The sequence below is a fragment of the Canis lupus genome, chromosome 1, assembly GCF_011100685.1.
Source record: "Canis lupus familiaris isolate Mischka breed German Shepherd chromosome 1, alternate assembly UU_Cfam_GSD_1.0, whole genome shotgun sequence".
NCBI lineage: Eukaryota > Metazoa > Chordata > Mammalia > Carnivora > Canidae > Canis > Canis lupus.
The window spans coordinates 117,759,073-117,776,565 of NC_049222.1; the positions used below are offsets into that span (position 1 = coordinate 117,759,073).

The 17,493-nt window shown below is 50.8% G+C and overlaps 1 protein-coding gene and 1 long non-coding RNA gene across 23 annotated transcripts; one reads left to right on the forward strand and one right to left on the reverse strand.

The window, feature by feature from the left end:
- Positions 1-808: 808 nt before the first annotated feature.
- ZBTB32 (zinc finger and BTB domain containing 32) lies at positions 809-10,148 on the reverse strand. 22 transcript variants are annotated; one of them, XM_038529300.1, is made up of 7 exons: positions 10,037-10,117; positions 5,165-5,669; positions 2,340-2,387; positions 2,010-2,083; positions 1,838-1,906; positions 1,556-1,717; positions 959-1,372 (listed from the first exon to the last, which is right to left on the reverse strand). In XM_038529300.1, exons 2-7 carry the CDS (start codon positions 5,197-5,199, stop codon positions 1,098-1,100), a joined length of 663 nt encoding a protein of 220 aa, XP_038385228.1. In that variant the 5' UTR covers positions 5,200-5,669; positions 10,037-10,117; the 3' UTR covers positions 959-1,097. The 22 variants fall into 22 exon arrangements, with proteins under 22 accessions (XP_038385217.1, XP_038385228.1, XP_038385232.1 ...); XM_038529304.1 differs by lacking the exon at positions 5,165-5,669 and having other exon boundaries at positions 1,838-1,934; positions 10,037-10,148; XM_038529307.1 differs by lacking the exon at positions 5,165-5,669 and having other exon boundaries at positions 2,340-2,514; positions 10,037-10,143.
- Positions 10,149-11,089: 941 nt separating this feature from the next.
- On the forward strand, positions 11,090-14,233 carry LOC111090531. Its single transcript, XR_005354735.1, has 2 exons — positions 11,090-11,467; positions 12,085-14,233. It is a non-coding gene; the product is annotated as an uncharacterized LOC111090531 (long non-coding RNA).
- Positions 14,234-17,493: the final 3,260 nt, after the last annotated feature.

The window sequence follows — 17,493 nt, forward strand, 5'->3', positions numbered from 1 at the left end:
TAGACCGCGCCTGAAGAGCAGAGACCCCGTGTTGCGGCCCGAGAGGGGTGAGGCGCAGAGACCTCCGGGAAATGTAGTCCAGGCGCCTCGCTCCTTCCGCCGAGAGCTAGGGCCGCGCGAGAGCTGGGACTATAGGGTCCTAACCGAACCCAGAAAACCATCTCCAGGGCTGCCGGGAGGTGTGGTTTTCGCCCCAAACTCCTCCCATTGCTCCTGTCGAGACGAGGACACGCGTGAACTACTACTCCCAGGGTGCAGTGGGCTTTGGACCCTGGGAATCGCAGAGACCCTGGGAAATGCAGTTCGCGACTTGCCGGAGGCGTGGGCTGGGAAAGGGGCCGCGGCAAAGGAGTAGTCTCGGTTGGAGACGCCACCCGGCTGCCGGTCTGCAAGGCATGGAGGGAAGAGGCTCGAGAGCCACAGCCTTGCGGTCCTTGTGCTCAAGGAGAAGAGGAGGGTGGCTGCAAGTAGGGTGGAGCACGCGTTCCTGGAGCCCCGGGCTGGGGGTCCCAGACTCAGATTCTGCGCACCGTTGCTTGCTGTGGAAGGGGCGAATAACTTGGTTTCTCAGTGCCTCTTTCAGCGGGGCTTGCTGCTAAATCAGCCTTCCAACAGGCTTGCTGCTAAATCAGCCTGGACTTCGCGGCCCTCGCGGGCCCCTACCTCAGGGGGAGGACAGGGATACCGGGGAGAAGGAGGCGGCCCCCGCGCTGAACAGTGGATGCACGGCCACCAGGGGCCGCCACAGGACAAGGGGCAAGGCTGCCCTCCTTCCCTCGCTGCTCACAGACTAAAGTCTGGACTCGGCTTCTGATCGTGAGAGGAGGGCACAGGAAACTTTATTTTGATGATGAATCACCAGCCCCCGCACAGTTAATTTTCACTCGTGCAAGCTTTACTGCCCACACCCCACACGGGCTCGCTGGCCCAGACTTCTGGGGCCTGCGGTCATCTGGGAGGCGGCTTTCAGCGCCTTTCTTGCGGTGCTTCTTGGAGCCAAATTTGCTAGGCTGCCGTGACTGCGGTGCTGGGTCAGAAGCCTAGTCAGCCCATCAGCCCGTCTTTCATTCTTTAAGCCAAAGAAGCTGCCAACACCATCAAGTGGTGGAGCAAGGGGACCTACAGGGAGAGGTCGAGGCCCGGGACGGCCTGGAAGAGGAGTAGAGGAAGGTGGAGCGAATGGTCCATCCAGGTGGGAGCTGGCTGGGCGAGTGGCCACGCATGTGCGCCTGCATGGAGGCCAGGCTGGGGCAGCCGGCCCGGCACAGAGGGCAGCGGTAGGGTGCGGCCCCATGCGTGCGCAGGTGCTTGGTCATGGCTGAGAAGTCCCGGGAGCGCTGGGGGCAGAGGCTACAGGAGAAGGGCTTCTCTCCTAGGGCAGGTGGAAGGGGAGGCCAGTGAAAGAAAGAAGGGGATGAAGGCTGGCCTAGGGACGGATCTGGGCGACTGGGCAAGGGAATTGTGTGGGAGCCAAGCACGCAGAGAAGAACTCAGGAGCAAACAGACCGGAGTTTGGAAAGGAGCAGATAATTCGCACTGGGCAGGGAGCCCCTACCTGTGTGGACTCGGTAGTGCGTCTCCATCTGATGCTTGAGTGAGAACCTTTTTCCACAGACAGAACAAGAATGGGGCCTGGACCGAGCAGGTGGGGGTGGGGGAGGTTGTTGGCGTGATGGGCCTGCTGTACACACATGACCCACACAGGTGGCAAGTGGACCTGTGGGGACAGAGAAAGCAAAGGTGGGCAGGACTGGGAATCTGAGAGCTGGACTACTGGTACTCCCAGACCTCAGGAACTACAGTGGGGCTGAGGCAAAAGAGCCCTCACCCTACTCACCTGTGTGCCTCTGATCAGACTCTTCCATCTCCCCAGGGCTGAGTTTTGTGGGGCACTGGGGGAGGGAACCTGGAGAGGGCAGAGTGAAGTAGGTTCCCTACTCAAGCTGGACTCCTGGAGTCCCAGACTCAGGAAAGAGACCAGAATTTGTACAGGGCACTGAGGGGCTTACCTGGGGCAGGACTGGAGGAGCCCAACTGGTTCTGGTTCCAGAGACCTTTCTCGAGGTTCAGGGACAGTGGGATCCTGGGGATACGGTGGGGAAGAGTTAACCTTGGCAAAACCTGGGATCCTGGCCAGACCCTTCCTGGAGAGGGAGATGTCATGAGTCCTCCTCAGAGGCTGGGCTTTGACTTCCCCTGTGATGGAAGCTTCTTGTCCTATCACCAGCTCAGGAAATGTATAGTAGAGATTAGAGATGTGGTGCCCTCCTACCCACTGCTGCCTATCCTGAGCCACTCCCTCCCAGCCAAGGAGGTCTTCCGTTAGGCTCTTTACTCACCTCTGGTCCTGTGGCCAGACCTCCTGCCAGGCTCCAGTGATGGCGGTGCTATGGGAGAAGGGAGTGCCGTATCTGGGTGGCAACAGCAGGATGCTCCACAGGGCAGGCTGGCCCTCCCCCAACCAAGGGGCCTCAGCCCACCAGGGCCTAGGAACGACGCTGCTTTGGAGGCAACCTGGTGGGGGGAAGGGGCCAGGGAACTCCCGCAGACTTTCCTCAGAGCCCCCTGGACTCTCCGTCACCCACATAATTACTTCTTGTTTTCCATCTGTTCCACCATGGCCAACAGGGGATTGCTTGAATTTCTCCTTTGATCTCATCTGCTCCCTCGAACCCTCCTGCATTGCCTCTGCTCTCTCCGGCCTCTCTCTTTGTGGCCTTTGCTCATGCAGTGCCTCTTGTTCTCTCCAACCAGCTCTAACAAATTTCTCTGGTCTTTGATTTCCATGTCCCTCCAATCCTCTCTCAGAACCCCTTATAGGTTTCTCTGGCTCCTCCTGATGTTCCTTGAGTCCTGTACCCAGTTCTCTAGCCCTGTCCTGTCGAGCTCTCCTGCATGCCTCTTCCAGGGACTGCACCCCCAAAGTTCTGGCTGCTTCCTCAAGGGGTCCCAGTTCCCCAGGTTGCAGCTCTACACTCTCCCCATAAACAAAGTACAGAAGCTGGGCAAAGGTAGAAGGGCTGATGCCTTTGACCAGAGCCCAGCGGCCCCTGCGGCCCAGCTGCTGGCTCACGCCTGCCAGCACCAGGCTGTGGGCAGGGAATTCTTGGCTCCCCACAGTGATCAAGGTATCACATAGTGCTGGCCGGAGCCTGGCTGCTAGCCGTACCAGTCGATCAGAGCAATAGGGGCTAGGCAGTCTTGTCGGGCACAGGGGCATTGTGCCTTGCCTGGGTACCAATCTCAGAAGATCTGAAAGAAAGGCCATAGTGTGGGGTCCATGGTGGAAAGGGGAGGGAGGAACAGCATATTCTCAAGCCTGTGGAGGTGAGGGGAGAAAGAATGAGTTGCTGGTTCAGAGCTCTCTCTGTCCTGAATGGAACAAATAAACTAACCCAAAAGAGGACCTGAGCTTATCCAGAATCATAACGGAGCTGAGGGTGGAGGTGTCAGGAGAATGGAAATTAGACCATATTCAGGACTTAGAGAGTAAGGACCAGGCAGTTAACGACCACATCAAATAGTGAGTTTAAGGCTAGTATAGATGGGTCCCGCCAGTCTCTGACTTAAAAGAGAGCAGACGCTGATACTTCTGCTATTCTAAGCTCTTCTGCAGGGAAAGACCTTGGAGTGCGCCAGGCTTTCTTCTTTCCAAAGAAATCGCCATAAGACCCCCGTCAGCCCTGGCAGTTAGGGACAGAACAAGACAGAGCTTCATGGGAGAGTTGAGGAAGCTAGTGCCACCTCCACCCCCACCCTATCACATGGAGCTGAGTAGTCTTGAGAGGCAGAAAGGGCAGTAAGACTGAGGTCATGGGTGCAGGAGGGCATGCTCTAAGACACCAATTGGTTATCTCCCTACGGCTGAAACTTCTAGAACATGTCTTCAGAGGAGGACCTAGAAGAAAATCTCATCCAGTGGGTTGAGAGAGCAGGTGCAGAAGCCACAGAAGAGAATGCTCCCAACTCAAGGACAGGGAGAGATTTTGGAGGAGGTTTTGACCCCTTAGGAAGCATGGAAAAAGGAAAATGGGAACTGTAGAAGGGGAGGCTATTTTCTCTCCAGATTAGGATAAGGAGGTGGTTTAATTTTGTTTTTCATAAGCCAAGAGTAAAGAATAGAAAGAGCCAACAAGGCAGAAATTTATCACACATCATAACTACCACAACTGCTTTTAAGAAGAGACCTGGGAACCCAGATATTAAAAGACAGCCCTAAGTGTTTCAGTGCCCAGCAGGCATATTCCTCAGTGTGGGCTCACCATGAATAAGGACCCTCGGGGGGAGGATTACTACTTGGATACCTCAGGAAGAAGGCTACAGGCTGGCAGGAAGTGGATAGAAAAAGGGGTATAATGGGAGGAAAGTCTCAGCTGGGGAGAAGCAACCACTCACCGGTTGTAGCTTCCTCCTGGACACCGCATGCTCTGAACTGCTGTTGGGGCTCCTGGGTGCCCCCCCCCCCACCCAGAGCTAGCCCCGCCCCTGACCTCACAGTCTTCCATTGGGTGTCCCAAGTATCACTCTGCCACAGTCCCCCAAGGGGGTGTGGTCTTATACCCCTGGCTCTGCTTTACCCCTCCAGGAGAGACCACCTCTACTTCCAGATTCAAGATATTCAGCTCCCTTCCTGCCTCCTTATTTCATTTGTGAACTTCTAGAGTCAAAGAAGTTCATATGAGGGGGTGCCAGGCTGGTTCAGTTTGTAAAGCATGCAACTCTTAATCTCAAGGTTGTAGGTTCAAGTCCCATGCTGGGTGTAGAAATTACTTAAAAAAAAAAAAATCAAGGGATGCCTGGGTGGCTCAGTCAGTTAAGCATCTTCCTTCAGCTCAGGTCATGATCTTGGGGTCCTGGGATGGATCCCCGTGTCTGGCTCCCTGCTTAGTGGGGAGTCTGCTTCTCCCTCTCCCTCTGCCCTTACCCCCCTCCCCAACTCTCACCCCCACTCATGCACATGCGCTCTCTCTCTCTCAAAAAATTAAAATCTTAAGAAAAAATAAAAATCTTTTTAAGAAAAGTTCATCTCACAACAAGAACCTTGGAATAATCAGACCTGCATTTGAGTCTCATTTCTGCATTTATAAGTTGAGACACACTGGGACAAGTCACCTCTCTGAGCCTCAGTTACCTCATCCATGAAATTAGGATAACCTTTGCTTACCTCATTTGGAGGTGAGGGTGAAGATGAAACGACATGATGAATGTGAAAGTGGTTTGTCAGTACATAGCATTGTTCAAAAAATATTAGTTCTGAGATGTGTCAGAGCTCTAGCAGCTGGAAGCTGTTTCTATTACCCCAGAAGTAAAAGGGACTGAAACATCTGGATTCCAAGGAGAGAGTGAAGGAGGGCCAAAAGCATGCCTTGTCCTTCCTCTCCTTGATTTAGTACTAGGAAGCCTTAACTGCTCTGTGGAAATGACCCCTATCATCTGGGCCACCACAGGGGACTGAATGTACAAGTGACTCAGATTCTCCCATTAAGCTCTGAAGGGGGCAACCCCAGGAAGGGCCTGCGGTGGTCTTGGAAGAGAAAACTCCCTTTTCTTGGGTTGATGACAAATGACATTTCTCTGAAATCAGGACTCCGGGGTTTCTTTCACTTCCTGCCAAAAGCATCAAGCTCTCAGGAGATTTCCCCCGTGTTCACACTTTAGCGCTGGTTAACCTGGGGAAAGGAGGAGGTCTGAGAGACTCAAATTTCTTTTTCTGGTTTTTATTATTCCATAATCCCTCATCCTTTGGCAGATTTTTCATTCATTCAACAAGTGCCGAGAAATCATTTATGATATGTTCCTGGTATATCATGTATGCCCAGTAAATAACAGGAAGGTAAATCAGGCTGTGGTAGACTGTTCTGGTGACCTGACCCAGTCTGGTTCACCATAGACTTTTCCCTCAGATCCTAGTGCCCTCCTAGACCCAAATATTATGTCTCTAACTCCCATTTCTTCCTTTGGCCCCAGGACCCCAAAATGTTGACAGCCTTCTACTTTCTCCTTCCAGACCAAACATGCCTTCCCTCTACCTCTCATTCTAGCTTGGGTATAGGCAGATGTTAACCCTTCCTAGATCAGACAGGGTGTGCCAATGGGTGGGGCTGGTGGAGGGGCAATAATAGGGTGGGGAGAGGGGAAGATGAGTCAAACTGAAAGGGAAAATGCAAATGGACAGGCTGTATTCATGTGCTACTCTGAACGTTAAATATTTTCCATTTCTGAGCTTTCTAACTCCTTGTACCACCACACCCAGGGACTCACAAGGCACTCATATAAAAGACACTTGGCCTTGGGGCACCTGGGTGGCTCAGTGGTTGAGCAGCTGCCTTTGGCTCAGGGTGTGATCCCGGGGTCCTGAGATTGAGTCCCACATAGGGCTCCCCAGAGGGAGCCTGCTTTTCCCTCTGTGTCTTTCATGAATAGATATATAAAATCTTAAAAACAAAAGAACAAAAAAAGACACTTGGCCTGGACATATAAAAGCACCGATCCCTGATACGTATGTATACAGAGAAAAAGACCCTTTCTTCAACACAGTAATACAGTCCCTGAGGATATGGAATAAGTGGGGAAAGCCATGAAAGAGAAACCCAAGTGTAAAAGAAAAGGTACAGGGGTCTAGAAGACAACATCATCACTCAGTAGCCTTGCCTCCCAGCCCCACTTCAGTGCCTGTGACTCAGCTCCCCCACTGGTATGATTTGCTCATTGATGATCAAGAATGTTGGAAAGTGAGCACCTAGGTGATTCAGTCAGTTAATTGTCTGCCTTTGGCTCAGGTCATGATCTTGAGGTCCTAGGATTGAGTCCCGCCTCGGGCTCCCTGCTCAGGGGGGCACTGCTTCTCCCTCTCCCTCTGCCCTTCCCCTCTGCTCGTGCTCCCTTTCAAATAAATAAAAAATCTTAAAAAAAAAATGTTGGAAACTGTGCTCAAAGGGCAGCATCCTCTGTAAGCCAAGTGTAGTTACAGGAAGAGTCTGCAGGCTTTCAGGAAACCTAACAGGGAGGAGAAAGGGCAAGGGACTCCCCATTCAGTGAACAAAAGCTCCCAAGAATAGGAAACCCTATTTTTGCCTCCTACCTAGTGTCTACCTCACCTAAGGATATTGTTTTAGAGACTGCTTCTTTAGAGGTTCCTCCAGGGCCATCTATCCCTCAGCCCTTAGGCTGGTGACACTGTAGGCCCTTCTCTCTCCCTACATTCTTGACTACATAGTTCAAGCCAGATCAATGCAAGAGCATTCAGCATTCAGCAGTGACAGCAGAAGTACAAGCAAGTAGCACTTTGACTTGGAAGGGTAGGGACACTGTAACTCTTTTCTATTCCTGAGAAGTCCCCCATCACAGTCTCAAAAACCTTGTCCACCTTCTACTTCCCAGGCTGACTGTAGGAATCACCTGCAGTTGTCTCCTGGGGTGGACTCAGGAAACCATTGATTCTGAGGACACAAACCTGCATCTTGGGAAGGTAGAGTGGATAGGAAAGACTAGATAGGGCATACCTGGAAGAAAGTATGTGGGAAAAAGAGTTGACTTTTGCCCCTCATTCCTAATACTCATATTACTGAATAAAGTTTAATGTCTGGTATTTTTTATTCTCATAGGCTTGACCAGAGCTCCTTCATATGCCCCTGCAGGTACAACTCAGCTTGATATAAAAATGTCAACGCAGCAATACAATTATGGATTCTCCTTAAATATAATTAAAACTAAGCCACAGAATAGGCTGATTAGCGGGGTGATTATTTGTTTTATGACAAATGTTCTCCCTTTATCTCACTTATTTCAGATACTACTTCCAAAGTCAAGTTTAAAAAGATTCAATTTAGAAAAATTATATGAACTTTCCACTTTTTTCAGGAATGCATCTCTTTCTTCAAATCAAAGTGGTTAAAGTCCCCACAGCATTTTATAATGCAGATGAAGACCAATTATCCAAATCTTACCTAAACTTTCAAATGCCCACTCTTTCTAGTGAAGTACATCCAACACATACCGATACATACCACGGAGTAAATTAGTTTCTTTCTTCCCCTCAATCTGTATTTCATATAACTTAAGAACCAGTGTAATTATAGCCAGGTGAGCTGCAGCTAGGTCATAGAGACCCTATCATAGCATATCTTTTGTGGATGAAGTGGAAAAAGAACTAGACTAGAAGTAAAACAATTTAGGTTCCACTACATCCTCTCTGTGGGTGGCCTTTCTTTTCAGTCCTAATACGGGGGCTAACTCTTCTAAGATCCTCAATTTCCTCACAGGGACTGCTTTCAAGAGCAATACTGAATGCCAATATTGTGTTAAACCTGCTCTGACCCCCTCTGGCTGTGGTCCCCCCTTGGGCCAAGGATCCCAAGAGCATCGAGGAAGGGCCCACTGGGAACATGTGTCCCCCAGTTCTAGGCCATGCTCTGGGAACTTGGAACCCTGGACTTCCTCACCCAAATGGCCTCCTTCCAGGACAGCCCTCAACCCTGGGTCTATATTCAGGAGGGTGAACTGTGAAACCGATACACACACCCCAGGCCCTAGTTGTGTGTGAGGAACAGGTAGACTGAGCTCAGACATGCAGACTAATCTATGAGATGCCTTGAAATGTGCACCAACACCAGGTGTGGGAAGAAAAGGGGAAATTTTCATTTTTAGTCTTGCCTCAGCCCCATGAATAATACAGGAACCAGCTTTATTCCAATGGCTCTTAACATAGGTTAAGGGGATCACCATCCCTTTTAAAATTGTAAGCCACAGAATCAACTCTTTACATCAGAAAATTGTGGATACTCATACAAGGGATTCACAGGCTGGAGTCAGTCCTTGGACAGGTTAGATACTCCTTGTTTATCCTTGTGGCTGCTTTGCATGCCCCCCCCCCAAATACAACATGCATATAGTTTTTCTTGTGATTTCCAGGAGCTCCAAAACCCTTAAATCCACTCATAGACCACTCCCCCTTGCACCCCCCTACCCAAGGTTTAAGAATTCTGGGTGTACATGAAAACACTCTGAAAGCTTCAATACCACATAGAACTTGTCCAGCTGAGTGAAATTAGATATCAACACCCTGTCCCATAAGAATTAAAAAAAAAAATCTTCCGTAATGACAAGCTGGGTGATTTCCTAAGGAGCAGGAAATCTCACACACCTCTTCCTGTGCTCTAGGACAAGATCCATCTTCCCTATGCATCTGGCTCCATTCTTACAGCCTGGTATCTTCTGAGAATGACCAGGGTTTCAGAAAGAGCAGACCAAAAGGCCCTAATATGACCCAATCCTGGTTTTTTTTAGAGCCACACGGCAATAATATTTCATGGAGGGCAAACAACCTGAGATTCAGAAACTCCCTCCTCAAGAACCTCCAGAAGACCTTGGGCCTAACCTCCTGGCCAAGTTGTCTATCCTGGACCTGATAGTGGAAAATCTGCACCTCAACCTAGAGTCCAGCGACCCCCAAAACCTTGCAGCTGCATGTTCTTAGCACAGCCTGGGTGCAATGGCTGTTGACAACTGCCCATTGGACTTCCAATCTCGACAACTCTCTCAGCCCAGGCTGGATCCAAAGACCCCAGAAAATCTCCCAAGAGCACACTAGTTTCATCTTTTGGCCAGTAATGCCCCGCCCCCCCCCCCCCCCATAACCTCTGGAGAGTCACAGGCCTCCCCTTCCAGTCACCACATCCAGACTCAGGCCAGAGACCTCAGGCAACCTGTCACCGATCAGAGGCCATACCTCACCGCCAACGAAGCCACGCAGAGCTCCAAGGGCCTCCCACGGCCACACAATACACTTCCAAATCAAGTCAGCCTCAGGGACTGTGGACCAACCCAGGGCATGTTGGCCTCTGCCCCAGCCCGGGTCCAAAGGTGCCTGCCCAGGAGGCCCCACTGCCATCCTTGCCAGGAAAAGGGAGTCCCCGGGGACTAGAGTCCTCAACTCTCGCTTCTCAACCCTCACGACGACCGCTCCGGCCCTCCCACCCCAGCTTGGCTTGGGCCAGTCCCAGGCCTGAAGAAGCGTAAGAGAAACCATGGCACTCACCGACTCGGGCCCTGTGCCTCCTCCCACAGTCACATACACCGAGGGCGGCTCTAGCTCGAGTGGCCGTTGGGGAGCGGCGAGTGGGGAGCGGCGCGAGGCCCGGAGCTCGAGGCCCTGCGCGTGCACAGCTCACGGGTCTCGCCTGGTTTCCGCCGCGGACGCCGATTGGCTGCCGCCGGCCGCCTCCTGCTGAGCATGCCCAGCATCCTCGGAGGCACCTCGGACAGCTCCCCGTGCTCCGCCCCCCCGCCCCCGCCCCCGCCCCGCTCCCCCCGCCGATTGGCTGCGGAGCTCCCTCCCGCCCCCCTGGCTCTGCCGAGGGGCGGGGCCTTGAGTCCGATGGGGATGGGTCGGTGGGCTTGGGTTTCAGGTCTCTGAGGCGGAGGTCTCACCCTCCAGCCTGTCCCCTCCCCTGCTGAGCGGCTGCGGAGTTTGCCCCTTCCCACCCTCTCTCTGGAAAGACTTGGCCCGGAACCTCCTTGGCCTCAATAGTCTTGGAAGCTGCCTCCGCAAGGGCTCAGGATTCAACGGCCTTCTTGCTTCTGTCTTGGCACCCTGACGAGCTCTGTTACACACCCTCTCACCTCTCTCTCAACCCCTGACAGTCTATGCAGTGTGTGTCTGTGATTGGTCGGGAGGCCCTCGAGAGTCGGCCAGGCTTCGGGGTGCCTGTGGGCAGCTCCCCTTTCCCGCCTCTTGTCCTGCCCACCACTGATTGGTTGCAGAACGCACCCCGCCTCACCTGGAAGTATGCGGGGACGAGGGAGGCGCAAGAGGGGGCAGTGCCTTGACCCGCGATTGGTCTAGATGCTCGCGCTTCAAATGCTCATTGCCTGTCAGCTGAGCCAGGGATAACTGCGTACTTCACGTACTAGCCACCCCCCCCCCCGCCACACACACACACACACACACACACACACACACACACACACACACGTGGAGAGGATGGCCCATTGCTCCGCCCCGCCATGAACCGGCCAGGGCTAAGAGCTCAGCCAGCTGGCTTCCCATTCATGCCGGGTTTGGTGCGGACAGGCGGCGAGCTCGCGGCGCGCGGGGCAGGGAGCAGCCCCCGAGCCGGGCTGCGGCGGCGCTGCTGATTGGCTGGCCGCTCTCTCTTCCAAGGGCTTTGGGTTCGCGCTCGGACACAACCAATGAGGAGCGAGGGCGCTTTAAGGAGGCGGGCGTTGCTCGACCGCTTCCACTTCTGATTGGCCCAGGGGCTTGCTTGATTGATCCGAAGGCCGGGAGGCGGGAGCCCAGGCCAACGGCTTCAAGCGGCGGTTGGCTTTCGCTCCCTGCGCTTCAAGCGGCTCAGCTCCGGGGCTTGCTGGAGTGTTTTCTGGCGCCCACCACCCCGCAGCTAGCTGAGGAGCTGGAGACGAAGGACGGGCGCTGGGGGACCCTCCAGAGGGGGGCCTGGGACAGCAGGTGCAGACGAAAGTCGGGACGGAGACTGGCCAGCGGGTGGGAGCAAACCCCTCCAGAAGCAGGAGCAGGCAGGCGGGTGCTGTGGCAATCGTAACCAGAGCTCCCGCTCCCGAACCCTTCCGCTGGGCCGCCTTGTGTGCACCATCTCCTTGGCTCCTTCTGGAACCCAGCGAGGGAGCCGATTCCCCGCTGGTTAACGCCCGAGGCTGACTTGTCTCACGTCCTGGCGGGAACAGGCGTTGCTGGGGCTCTGATGAAGGAGGGTTGATCTTGCAGGTGTGGGGTGGGGCCTGATGTGATCACGTGGCCCTGGTTTACCTCATCTACAAATGAGGGTTGTTTTTTTTTTTTTTTTGAGGGGGGGGGTGTTTTGGACTTGAATCTGATCCTGAAGGCTTCCCTCCGTGCATATTTTCAAGACCTCAAACTTTTTTGGGCAAATGCATTTGCATTCCAGAGAAGGGTATTTTTTAAAATTATCCTCATCAGATCTTTGCCTACTTATTGGCCACTTACACTGAACCAGGCCAGTTTTAAGTGCTTTGCATGCATCATCTAATGGAATTCTTATAACCAGCCCTATTGGACACTTAACTGCGATTATCCTCACTTCACAGATAAACGAATTGAGTTTGGGAGAAGAAATTGATTTCCCTTAAATCTCACCAGGAGTAATTGTCAGAGCTGGAATTTGAGCCGAGGCCTGCTGCCGCCTGACTCCAGAGCCTAAGCTCCTAACTCTTGGTATATACTGCCCCCCATCCTAACAGCTATAGGATCCAGAGTGTGGGCACACATGGTCCTGGGAAATCCTCATAGCCATCCCAGGAATATGAATGGTGACAACACCCGTTGGAGCAGACGACCAAGTCTCATAGAGCAGAAGACACTCAGCTCACATAGCTGGTCTGTGACTAAGAATATCACATAAATTGAATCTGAACTCACATTCTTAATCAACACTAGTCTCTTCCCATTTGACAGAGAAACAGGTCCTGAGGAGAAATCAGAGCTGGAATTCAGACCCAGGTCTATCAGAAGCCCCCACCCACCCACCCACACCGGAACCATGTTGCCTCCAGGAAGTAATTGTCTAGTAGATCCTGGGCTGGGTCAGGTGGGGAGTCCTCTCACCCAGCCAACCCTGTCTACAAACAATGACTTCATCTGGTCCCAACTTTGGCTCTAAAGGTGGTTGAGAGTGTATTTCACAGCCCCAGAACTTTGGGGGCCTTTTCACTTAAAAGCTCTAATCAATGCTACAATTTACTGAGCCATTTTTATGACCCAGACAAGGTGGTAGGCATTCTGTATGCATCATCTCACTGAATCCCTATAATAATTCTAGAACATAGGGACTGTTACTGTCCCTATTTTACAGGTGAGGAAACTGAGACCCAGGGAAGGATGTAACATTCCTACGTTTACCAAGCTGAAAGGTGGAACCTTGATGGGAACTCAGAGAACCTGACTGTAGAGCCCTCAAATCTAACTATCTAGCATGTGCAAGCATAAAAAGGTGGAGTGAGCCAGGTGGAGTCTGGGCTCTGGCAAGATGGACTAGAAGGGTTGTCTGCTTGGTTCCAGGGGTTGGACTGTAAGATTAGAGGAGTCAAATGTCTGAAGGGAGTAGAGAAATGACTATTGCTTGTTGAGCAATGCTCCCCCCACCCCCGCCCCTAGTGCCAGACACTGTGTTAACTAAGCTACAATATATGTTGAGAAGCAGGGAGCTTTGTGGTTTCTTAACCGCACTAGACCCAAACTGCCTGGATTCCTATCCTGGCCCTGCTGCTTTCTAGTGTGAGACCTTTAGCAAGTTACTTAACCTCTCTTGGCCTCAATGTCTTCATCTGTAAAACGGGGGAAATGACAGTAAACACATTTCAGGACTATTGAGCGGATTCATAGAACAGTAGCATGCTACTCTTTTTGTCTCCAGTGCCCTGAAACTGAACTGCTTTCTTGCAATCACCATCACTCCTTCTTGACTTTGGCATAAACACTGAAAATTAAGGCTGTTATTTGCAATGGAAAATTCTGGGCAAGGTGTGTTCCCAAAAGAGATAGCAAGTGCAAAGGTTCTGAGACAGGCATGGACTTAATATGTTTGAGATACAGCAAGTAGTCTGGCTAGAGCTAAGCAGATGACTAAGACTCAGGAGCGCAGTTCAACTGCACAGGTGTTCAGAACAGATGTAAAAATGATCCTGTACTTTATGCTTGTTAGAGCATAAAAGACTTTCCCTCAAGCTTTGATCTCTGGAGAAACACAAGGCCATGATTACTTTTGAGGTTTCGGTATCCAAAGTTGCTCAGGAATTTAGAGATGAAGCTTAGAACTCAAGCCTTCTTGGGGTGCCTGGGTAGCTCAGTGGTTGAGCGTCTGTCTTTGGCTCAGGGTGTGATCCTGGAGTCCTGGGATCAAGTCCCACATTGGGCTCCCCAGTGGGAGCCTGGTTCTACCTTGCCTATGTCTCTGCCTCTCTGTGTCTCTCATGAATAAATAACTCTTAAAAAACAACAACCTTCAAGCCTTCTTGCTCTCCATCCAGGGCTTGTATGTGGGGATCAGGAGACTTGCATTCACTCAAATATTTACTAAACTCTTGACAGCATATGCCAACTGTGCTGAGCCCTGGAGAAGACTCAGCCCCTTTGAAATCTTTAGATTCAAAGATGTAACCTTCTAGAAAGGAATTAGATATCAAAACATATCCTTCCAAAAAAAAAAAAAAACATATCCTTCCAGAACCAAGTGAAAAATATAGCAACTAAAGCCCAGAAGGAGCACTTAAACCTGGGGTGGGAAAGGAAGAAAAGTGAACAAAGACTTTCCAGAGAGGGTAGTGGCACCTGAGTATATATTTTTGGGGTACTGTTATGTGCTAGGCACGGTTCTTGGTACAAAGTATATGCTGGCAAGCAAGAAGAGACCAAATGTATGTGTGCTTGGGCTGCTGTAACAAAATTCTGTAGATGGCATAGTTTAAACAACAGACATTTATTTCTCATGGTTCTGGAGGCTGGAAGCCCAAGATCAAATGGCCAGCAGAGGATTTACCCCAAAGACTACAGATTCAATGAAACGCCGGGACACCTGCACCCCGATGTTTCTAGCAGCAATGTCCACAATAGCCAAACTGTGGAAGGAGCCTCGGTGTCCATCGAAAGATGAGTGGATAAAGAAGCTGTGGTCTATGTATACAATGAAATATTCCTCAGCCATTAGAAATGACAAATACCCACCATTTGCTTCAATGTGGTTGGAACTGGAGGGTATTATGCTGAGTGAAGTAAGTCAGTCGGAGAAGGACAAACCTATGTTCTCATTCATGTGGGGAATATAAATAATAGTGAAAGGGAATAGAAGGGAAAGGAGAAGAAATGTGTGGGAAATATCAGAAAGGGAGACAGAACATGAGAGACTCCTAACTCTGGGAAACGAACTAGGGGCGTTGGAAGGGGAGGAGGGTGGAGGGTGGGGGTGACTGGGTGGTGGGCACTGAGGGGGACACTTGACGGGATGAGCACTGGGTGTTATTCTGTATGTTGGCAAATTGAACACCAATAAAAAGTTTGTTTGGTTTTTTTTTAATTTTTATTTATTTATGATAGTCACAGAGAGAGAGAGAGAGGCAGAGACACAGGCAGAGGGAGAAGCAGGCTCCATGCACCGGGAGCCTGATGTGGGATTCGATCCCGGGTCTCCAGGATCGTGCCCTGGGCCAAAGGCAGGCGCCAAACCGCTGCGCCACCCAGGGATCCCCTAAAAAGTTTATTAAACAAAAACAAAAACAAAAAAACAAACAAAATGGCCAGCAGAGTTGGTTTCTCTGGAGGCCTCTCTCCTTGGCTTGCAGATGGCTGCCCTCTCACATGGCCTTTCCCTTGTGCATGCACACTCCTTGGGTCTCTGCTGAAGGTGCTACAGGGTGAATGTTGGCATCAATTCGTATATTGAATCCTAATCCCCAGTATGCTGATATTTGGAGATGGGGCCTTTGGGGGGGGTGATTAGGTCATAAGGCTGGAGCCTTTATGAATAGGAGCCTTACAAAAAGGCCCCAGAGAACTCCCTGGCCCCTTCCATCATGTGATGTTACAGTAAGAAGACAGTTGTCTGTGAACCAGAAAGTAGGTTCTCACCAGATACCAAATCTGACAGTGCCTTGATCTGGGTGGGACATCCCAGCCTCCAGAACTGTGAGCGCCAGAAAAATAGATCTTTGTTGTTTATAATCTGCCAGCCCACGGTGATCTATTATAGCAACCTGAGCAGACTAAGACATAAGGACACTAGTCCTATTGGATTAGGGGGCCTCCCTACTCTTAGGACCTCATTTAACCTTAATTACCTCCTCAAAGGCCATATCTCCAAATATAGCCACGTTGAGTTAGAGCTTCAATATATGAATTTTGGAGGGGCCACAATTCAGTCTTTAACACAGAATATCTACCATTGAGTGGCTCACAATCTGGTAAGAAATGTGTATTATTTACTTCAGTGGGAAGGAACACAGAAGAATGGTTAAGATGTTGGCTCTGGAATCAGACTGACAGGTTTGGGTCCTGCCTGTATCATTTATCAACTGTGTGAATTTTCTTCTCCTTTCTGTGCCTTGAAAGAATCAAATGAACAGACGCCCGTGAAATTCTTAGAACAGCCCCGGGCACAGAGCAAGTGCTGATTAAATGTTGGCTCTTGTTATTAGTTGCAAGTAAACTTAAAACTATGCTAAGTGCTCTGAAGAAAAATCATAAGATAGATACTTTAAGAAGTAAAATAGAACTCTAACCTGGCCAGGGTTTTCCAGGAAGGCTTCCTCCCGGAAGCGATGCTTCCACAAAGATTTTATGAATAATTACTAACTTGACTAGGAGAGGGGTGAGTCTTCCAGGCAGTGGGAAAATAGGTTCCAGAGCTCTGGGGTGGGAGGAAGCATGGCCCTAAAGTCCATTGCTGCAGGGATGGAGACAGCAAAGCGAGGAGAAGCAGGGGAAGCAGGGGAAAGTGAGGTTGGATGTGTGGGCAGGGCCTAGCAGGGCATGCTCAGGAGTGCTGGCATTTCCTAAGAACCATACAGAGTCAAGGGAAGAGGCATTTATTTTTTTACAGGAAATAATTTAACCCTTCCTGGGAACACTACAAGTACGACCATGTGAACAAGCTTGGGCTGGCCTGCTGCAGACGCACGGCCCAGTGAAAGCCATTGCCCCAGCCACCTCCACCAATTGCCAGCCAGCCATACACGTGAGGGAAACCACCCTAGACCTGATTGCAGCTGCAAGAGTCAGCCCGGATGAGACCCACAGAAGAACTGTGTGACCGGGCTCAGCCCGGATGGTCCCAAAGAATCAAGAGCTAGAAAATAATCATTATTTTTTAAGTTGCTGTGTTTGGGGTGGTTAAGAAAGTCAACTGACATACCCTGGACCAGAGTAATTTCTAGGCAACAAATATCACTTGCCTTGATTCTGGATCTTGAAAGTTGAAAAGTCCTCCCGTTTCTGATCTTCTTTCTTCGCTCTTCTGGATGAATTTTTATGAGATGAACTTTAATGCCAGGGATCTTTTGATAATTCCCCCCCCCCCCCCCCCATAGGACTGGAAATGGCTGTTGGGAAAAAAAAAAAAAAAAAAACTTGCTCTGGTTTGCATCTTCCTATTTCCATTTGCAGGGCATCTGAAAAGGCAGTTAATTAAGGGGAGAAATCATGATTCTATTTCGTATTTTCAATACATCTCTTGGGCTAAATGGCGCGTTCCTAGCTGGGCTCAAGAAGGTGTTGGAGTGGCCAACTCCAAAGTGAAGAGTAACAGCCACCTGCTGGTCAGGGCCAGTAGGAACAAGAACAAAGCCCTGCAAGCTGGAGAGAAGCCCCTCCCTTGCAGTGTCCCTCCAGCGCCCCCTACTGACAAGGCCTAACCTCATGCCGGCTGATAAATCCTGAAATTAAGGCGCAACAAATGGATAGCTGGCGCAGTGAGTAGTGGGGTCCTCAAATACTAATAAAAATTATAG

Excerpts from the sequence above, each read along its gene's own strand:
- ZBTB32 (XM_038529287.1), bottom strand. The coding sequence starts at position 3,268 with ATGGCCTTTCTTTCAGATCTTCTGAGATTGGTACCCAGGCAAGGCACA. Across the intron at positions 2,084-2,339 it reads GTCTGGCCACAGGACCAGAG|GATCCCACTGTCCCTGAACC; the intron begins GTGAGTAAAGAG and ends CCGTATCCCCAG. Across the intron at positions 1,907-2,009 it reads CTCCTCCAGTCCTGCCCCAG|GTTCCCTCCCCCAGTGCCCC; the intron begins GTAAGCCCCTCA and ends TGCCCTCTCCAG.